The following is an 8,625-nucleotide window of genomic DNA, read 5'->3' on the forward strand; positions in this document are numbered from 1 at the left end:
AGAATTTAAACCCATTTTGTCCCACTTCTCAAGAATCACTGGTTTACAGAATTACATAAAAATTAGAAACATGGTCTCTATTTTTTAACCCTTCACTACCTTTTCCAGAGATGTGATAAATAAATGCATTTTTTCAGTATAATTGAGTTCAGCTTAGAAACTGCAAACTTTATACAGATAGCTGATAAAAATGACTGCAACATGAAAATACAACACATTGATGGTAATCTATAATCAGACAAAACAATCTAGTAAAAGAGCTTCTTTTATTTCAGAAGGAAGCCAGGTCAAGCATTGTAAAACACACTTAATTAAACTAACTTTATTTGAACACATGATATGAAAATTCACAAGCAAACAAAAAGTCATATTTGGACTTCAGTTGGAAAGTCTCCATGGCCTCTTAGATTAGCAGTATATCTTCTAAAACATTATGTTTCTACATTACCAAACCTACAAAAATACCCTATTTTTAAAGCTAGTATTTAGTTATCACCCTTACAGAAAATAGGAAAAAAAGAAAAGAAATTACAGTTAACTTTTAAATGTGTTTACAAAGTTGACATGAGGCAACAATATTAAGACGTAGTGACCGATAAGTTGCAATAACTGGTGTGTCCACCATCTGTTTTACATCTTACTGGACATTTCATTGTTCCTTTAACAGGATACAGCACAATAAATGAGGCATAAAATGAGACTTAATGATAAAAGCTCTTTAGTACTTTAATGTTGTTAATAAGGTTTGAAAATGTGATTTTTGTGAAGAATAATCATATTTACAGGAGTTTTGTTAATACTGGATGAGAGATGTTGATGCAAACAAAACAAACAATAGTTTCCATTAAATCAGTATATGGAAATTAAGAAAGTTTAACATCTTATCTGGAAAAAATCAATTATGATTTGATTAAATATTCAAAACACCTCTTTTTTGTCTATAGTGTGTGTCTATAACCCTCCTCGCTTCTCACGGCACCAGTATGGCCTTCCTTGCTTGGTTGTTTGTCACCTAGTGCGATACAGAATGAAACTCTCTTCACAATGTGACTTTGACTGCACGCAAGTCGCCCAATAGCTGAAAAATAAGACACAGTTAGTGTCTTTGCAGTTCTATGAGACTACTAAATGGCCCTATTATAAACCAAGTCAAAATACAAGCTTTAAAACTAGAAAATCTGTATCAATCTCAAGATAAACAATTTGTTGATATTCACAAAGACTTTAAGACAAGTCAAAACAAGACTCCTGAGCAAAACTCTGGGTGAAATCTTCTCCAGTTCTATGATGCAGGTGAGATGAAGATGTTGAAGAACACGGCGAAGATAAGGAAGACAGCATATCCAAATATGCAAATCCAGAAAAGTGGGTTTTTACACAGCTTCATATTGAAATTAATGAAGAAGACGTATCCGATAGTCAGCCCAGCAACAATTCCTCCCAAATGAGCCACAAACGACACCTGAAGAAAATATGATAAAATCAGGTTTCAGTTCAGGCCTCTGGGCTATAAGTTGCTGTTATCTGACTCCACTAAATACTGAGTAAAACTCACAGGACTAGTTTAACAGACAGCCAATAAACTAAATGGGTGAGGGGGTAAGGAGTCAAGTTTTCAGTAAACACCATTTGTGTTTGTGTAGCCAGGAAGCTAAGAATCAACTTAGTTATTACAAAATCAAGTTGAAACCATAATTTATGCAGATATATGCAGAAATACATGCATACCTGTATGCATACATCTGCATGAATGACAGCTCGTCATGAAAATACTCAGTGTTGGTGAGTTCAGCAGCCAAATAACTTTTGATCCTCAGTTTGTTTCTGAGGAAACCCAGAAATATCTGGTTTGTTTTTCATTGCACTGTAGACTTCTTACCTTTACACCTCCCTCTAAACTGGCAAATCTTCTGTATAAGGCATAGCTGAAATCTGCAACAACTGAACACAAAACGGTGTTAAATCATTGCTACAAATGATTGTGCACTTTCTGACATTTAAAAAGAACACTGACAAAAAACAGAGTGGGACCTACCAATTAAAACAATGACGAGGATTCGAGCCACTCCAAAAATAAGTTTCATCTGTTTGAAATTCTGTGAAAAGGAAGAAAGGAAATCAGATGAAGGTATTTCCTCTAAAAGTTCATTTGTTTATCAACCAATAAACTAAATGTGCACTGCACAATGTGCACTGTGTCACAAAAGTATTTAAATTACTGTAACTTTTTCACGTTTCATCACAAAAGTAAGGCATTCAGTCCCAAGAGTGAGTAGTTGATAAAACCACCTTTCACTGGCATTCAGAAATATCTCCCTAAACTGAAAGAAGATTAAAATGTAATTGCCCCTGCCTTAAGTAATTTCCACATGGAAGAATGTGAACAGATCCTCCTGTCAGAGTGTTTCTCAACTTACCACCACTGCATTTATGAAATAACCTCCGTACAGAGCATAAACGCCCCCAGAAGCCCCAACCAAAACAGTGAGAGGATCAAAGATGGAGCTGGCCAAAGACCCTAGGGGGAAACGCACAGATAAATCATCAACAGGAAGTACAGCTCTAAGTCAAACTTGAAAAACAAGCTCCAAACATTTTTAAACAACACAAAATAGTTTGATTTCTGTTTGGTGTCTCAATCTCAACTACCTGTTCCAGAAGAAGAGAAGCTCAAGATAAATTAGAGAAAGGTGACGCTCACCTGCAAGGACACCAGCCAGGTAAACCAATCCTACTTCATGCCCTTTGTGGACCATTTCCAGTGGGATCCCAAGCAAGAGCTGCATCACTAAGTTGCAGAAGATGTGCCCCACACTGAAAAAAAGCTGCAGGTTAACAAACACTGAACCAACATGAAAATACAAAAAGGTGACTCCATCCCAAACAGTGTGGCAGGATAGTTTTTTGTGGTTTTAATTGTTTTGCGTCAGAAGAGTGTCTATAGTGAACAAGCTTTTTGTCTAACCAAAAGGTAAACACTTACTGTCAATTTCCTGCATTGGAAAAACAGCTGCTAAGTATGGCTGGGCAACAGATCAACAATAATTGATCATTCTATAGATTTTCACTGAAATGCAATAATCTTATCAAAAAACAAATCAATAATTTTTGATATTGACTGATATGAAACACAAGTTTTTCATTATGTCCTAGTGCTAAGCAAAACAGCTATCCTGAAAGACAGCATTCTTTCTAATATTTTTTAGCATCCTGTGAACTACGTAACTCATGTTCCTCTTAGCTAATGCATTTTCCTGCTTGGTAAATATGCTTGGTTTTCCTGTGTGGCTTGTACTCACGGGATATGAAATTTCCTACTTGGTAGTTTATCATTATATATATATATATAAATATATGTGTATATACATTATTATTTTTTTCACTAATATTGCTCCTTTACAATGTAAATGCAACCGTTGCACAGGTGTAATCCAGCACGTTGAATTTCAATTATATCTAAAGTGATAAAAACTGAGGGTGGTTTTGCACTTCCTCACCATTGCCTGAAACTGTAACTTGATCTTTGAAGTATTTAAAATTTCTGAATATCCTCACCCAGCGTGGACGAACATGTAGGAAAAGAACCGCCATGCTTCCTGTCTTTTGGAAGGATCGTAGGTGAGAGGACTTTTCCAGATGCTTACATCCAGGGTCACCCACTGCTTATGAGGCTTCCACACGGCATAGTAGATAAACACTGCCAACTATGGAAGATCAAGCATTGGACACTCAATAACATTTTTAAAACATTACAAAATAAATATATCAGGAGCAAAACTGAATGCAAAACAGCTGTGAAGACATGACAGCAGGAAGGCAACAGACTCACAGATGGTGAGGATTGTTAAACTAAAATGTGGGGGCTTTCATGATTACTCCTAAAATTCCTAACAGTGTGTTCTCACAGACGTCTTGGAACTGTTTACAAAACGCTGCACACTGAGAGACTATCACTCCAACAAATTGCAAATCCAGCAATTATCAACATGTTAAAAGGTGAAAAAACTTAGATAAAAAGGAGTGAGCTCTTTATATTTTTAGACAATACTACGGTAATTTGTCTAAAAATTAGAAATATCGATATAAGATTTTATTTTTTTTTTTATTTTTAATCAGGAAGACTTCTGTGTCACCTAATATTTTTCCTTGGAAATAAAAGTGGAACTATATATGAATTTAACAGCAAATCCTCTTTTATTACACAGCACAGCAATTACATACATAATCAGATGTGGATAGAAATTAGTTACATTTACTTCAGCAACCTTTTACTGAAGTAAACGGTTACTTTTACTTCAGTAAACTACTGAACTACTACTACTAGGAGTATTTTATACCATACTTTTATTTATAATTGTGTATAGATTCGGGTTACTCTTTCTATAGTTACTTCAGTAAATTAAAAAAACAAGGATGATTTAACAAAAATGCACCAGACACAGACCTACAGTTTAAGTTAAAGTACACTTATTGTGTGTAACAAGCTTTTCTATTTAAGCATTTTTTTATCTGCCAAACCTGCTGTGCAATTTGGAGGTCAAATAAAATACAATAGACAATCCATTTTGTCACTGAAAGTACTTTGTTCTGATATATACAGATTACTTGTTGTAAGTATTGATTTCAGAAGCTTTATGTTGTGAAAAAAAAATTGATTTGGAAGTTGTGCTTCTCCTTTCTGAATTTATTTTATTTTAATTTTATTTAATTTTGTAATGTTCTTTAAAATGCCATAACCTGCTAAGAACCTTAGATTTTGTCTCTCCAACAACACAATTTTTACAGATTAGATCAGCTATTATTATCAAACACTGACATGTTCTTGAGTAACCGTTTTTTCTAACATGTTTTACTCTTACTGGAGTCACTTTTTGACTGGCAGCTCTTTACTTTTACTTGAGGAAAGATATATTAAAGTTACACTTATTTTACTTCAATACAATCTGTAGCTCTCCTACCCACCTCTGTACATGATATTTATAGAAAAGGCCTGACTTTTCTAGTATTAGCATGAGATTATGCTACTGCAACAAACTTTATGAGTTAGGACATTAGAAGGAAGCAGCACAGATGTTAACATTTAAAGCTGCCAGAGAACTTTCCAGTTTGGGGATTTTTATCCCAGCCTACCTCTGCAATACTGATGGCAATGATGAAGATCGGAGGTGGGCAGCAGTTAGCGCGTTGCATGTACCGGTCCCGAAACTCTGGTGGGATGATCAAATTCTGGAACTTCCTAAAGCATCCCGTCTCTTCCCCATCATTTATCTCCGGCTGACTGTTTTCCTCCTGCTCCGCCTCCTCATAGTCAATGTCGCCCATCTTTGTTGCTACAGTCGTACACTGCAATACTCTGAAATGCACGAGGAAAAAAAATACCTTTACATGACATTTAAACAGGAGGTGGAAGCACATAAGTTCAACTAAATGTTTCCTTTTCATGTGTTGATTCATCATATCTCACTTTTTGTATCAATTTTGAGTCTATTATTCACAAGTAATCATTTTAGAACTATTCAACTGATTACTATTTTTGATTCCCTAGGTCATAACACATTTCTGATTATTATTTATATATATGAAAGGCTATTTTACATAGCTGTGGCAATGCGGCAATGATGCACACAAATATTATTAATATTTCAACATAGGGCTGGGCAAAATGGCTTAAAAGTATCAGTCGCAATCAGTCTATCAATAAATATTGATTAGGTTTCTTTTGCTTTAAATATCTGAAATACTGTCAAACTGGTGATGTGACGTTTCCCATTTTATCCACAATTTCTTCTCAAACCATTGTTCTCATTTTCTCCCCACACTCCGCTCTGTTGTTTTTTTAATTTTTAAGCTGTTATGAGGCACATGGCGAAACCTGAAACTGCTGCTGTGCAAGTTATTCAACAGAGTGTTTCTAGCTTACCAAAGAATGAGTGAGTTAGTTGATGCCACCCATCTTGAGTGGCTGGTTGTAAGAGGTTGAGCAACAAAAGAATTCTGTGCAGCTCTGGATCAAAGTTCAGTGAAATTATTAATACTATTGCTGATTTATTGCCCAGCCCACCAAATCAACTACCCAGAGATTGGAATAGGTCAATTTTGCATGTGAAAATATATCACATCCCTTTTCCTGGGCGCTTATTGGCTGCACCCCAAACAGAGGAGATAATTTGAATTTAGTTTTAGAGGTAGAGCTAAGATGGTTTCCAGTGTGCATGTTATACAATTATGATGTTACTTAAATTTATACCATAAATACGGCAAAAAGAAATAAAAATACATTTAGTATGACTGATTTGGTCTGAGCGGACATGGATTTTGAACGAAACCTGCACTGTTACTATTGCTAAAACTTTAAGCGTGCAGCCCAGAAGGGATATTCTGGTGATAATACTGCATATACTATTCTTTATAGGTTAAACAGGCTAAATAGCATTCATTGCATTTTGGGATATGGCTTCTTCTCCAGTGGAGCATTAGTGTGTGAGAAAGGCAACTGTAGTAGTGACTGAAAACAAGTTTTAAAAGAGGAAAGTTTGAGAATTATGCTTCACTGTATCACATATGAATGCAGGAAACAGTCGACTGTTTAAAACAAGGCAGTGATAGTAGTCGTCAAAGCAGCCCTTCAAAGTAAAATACATAGAATAGAATAGAATAAAATAGAATAGAATAGAATAGAAGTACTTTATTCATCCCAGCAGGGAAATTACTTCGCAGTTACAGCATAGAGACAAGACACAGAGAGAAGAAGGCTTCTAGGAAAAAAAGAGCTGTATTTCCTGTTTCAATTTTTATTAGATAGGATCACAGTTAGTCTTATTAGTGGGAGGTTGGCACACACATACACACAGAAATATTATAATATAATATTAAAAAAAAAAATATATATATATATATATATATATATATATATATATATATATATATATATATATATATATATATATATATATATATATAATTATTATTATATATTATATATATATATGTTTATTAAAATCAAGATACATTGGATTTATTCACAAAATTGTTTTTGCCAGAACCAGGTTCTAGTCTGGATCAGGAAAAAAGAAAATGTCGGTGCTTAACAAGCTTAGCGAAGCATAGATGACATTATAGTAAATGGGAACTAATCTTAAAAATTTCTAAAGTGAAATAATCTATTGATAATTAAACTTCTAACGACAGAAAATCTGGAATTATTTTATAAAATCATAATGTAAACAAAAGTCAAGATAAGTGAAATAACTATTGTATTACTGCTTTAAGAGATTATCCATCCATCCATCCATTTTCTGTATATCCTTGTCCCCAGTGGGGTCGGGAGGGGTGCTGGTGCTTATCTCCAGCTAATGTTCCGGGCGAGAGGTGGGGTACACCCTGGATAGATATTTACTGTAAAACTGAAACTCCCCATGTTGCTTCTGTTTCCTAGAGTACGTCCAGTAGCTTTGCCCATGTTGAGGCATTTCCTGTTTGTTAAGCTTCTCCTCTGCTAATGATTTTATTAACGCTAAATTGGATGGCCTTTAAAAAGAAATATACAGTACTCGCTTTTGTTTTAGGCTCTTCCTGGTAGAAAAAAAGTGAGACCAACTCACCTGAACTTTCAGCAGGAACGCGTCAGTTGGCTCCAATTAGAAAACAGTGGGAAAATTCCTACGATAATTCAAATGTAAAATGAATCCACAGGCTGAGCTTGAGACAAAAACAAAGCCAGTGACTACCACAACCCCTCAGTGTTTTCAGACGACCTACGGAGCCGCGTTCTTTTTCGAACTGGCCCTAAGTGAAAAGGGGCAAAAAAAATCGGTCGGAGATAATTATAGTCTTTGCTTTCTTTTCTCCCTCCAAGACGCTTCCTTCCTCCGAACAAACAAATCACGAGTGACGGCCGTTTCTGGTTCCTTTCTGACACTTGTCCACAACTTGCAGAATATCTAGTGACTGTACTACCCCAACCATACAGTCTACAGCAGTTTACCTGTTTCCCGTTGCCACACCTGTGGTCAGTGACGTCACGGACCACATAGGGCGCCAAAAACAAAAATGTACATATATTTTCATCATGTACAGGTATTGATCATCTCTCGTCCAAAAGAAAGGCATACATTTTAAGTGTTCACGCAACGATAAAGAAATTATAATACAATAAATTAAAACCACAAATGTGTTAATAATGCAGCAACTACTCAAGTGTACCACATGGTGGCAGTAAAACTCATAATTAGGAATGACTGACGTTTAAATGTGTTTAACCCTTTTTCTAACAAGGCTGAAAATTTAAATTTTTTGCAAATTTTGTTTAAGCAGTAAAATTTCCAGGAAATAGGGTTAAGGTTCATAGTTAATGGGAAGATGGATGGAACTAAAGGCAGAACATTTGTGACAGAATATTATAGATTAAAATACTTGAGGTTCACTTTAAAGTAGGGCAAGAACCTTGGAGGCATGAAGAGTTAATTTTGTAAGGAACTGTTGGCTCTTTGAAGAAGGCAAGTTGGAGCTTAGATTTTAAGACTAATGTTACATTAAGTAATATTTTCAACAGAACCAATGTAAATATAATTACAGACCTAAAATAATGCAAAATGAAATGTTTATTTTGACAAAACAGAAGGCAGA

General features: G+C 35.1%; 1 protein-coding gene across 1 annotated transcript; it reads right to left on the bottom strand.

The window, feature by feature from the left end:
• Nucleotides 1–247: 247 nt before the first annotated feature.
• rhbdl2 (rhomboid, veinlet-like 2 (Drosophila)) lies at nt 248–8,012 on the bottom strand. The gene is made up of 8 exons (XM_032558436.1): nt 7,602–8,012; nt 5,131–5,353; nt 3,556–3,704; nt 2,702–2,814; nt 2,418–2,518; nt 2,036–2,096; nt 1,880–1,941; nt 248–1,462 (listed from the first exon to the last, which is right to left on the bottom strand). Exons 2-8 carry the CDS (start codon nt 5,320–5,322, stop codon nt 1,283–1,285), a joined length of 858 nt encoding a protein of 285 aa, XP_032414327.1. The 5' UTR covers nt 5,323–5,353; nt 7,602–8,012; the 3' UTR covers nt 248–1,282.
• Nucleotides 8,013–8,625: the final 613 nt, after the last annotated feature.

The sequence above is a fragment of the Xiphophorus hellerii genome, chromosome 3 (assembly GCF_003331165.1).
Source record: "Xiphophorus hellerii strain 12219 chromosome 3, Xiphophorus_hellerii-4.1, whole genome shotgun sequence".
Taxonomy (NCBI): Eukaryota; Metazoa; Chordata; class Actinopteri; order Cyprinodontiformes; family Poeciliidae; genus Xiphophorus; species Xiphophorus hellerii.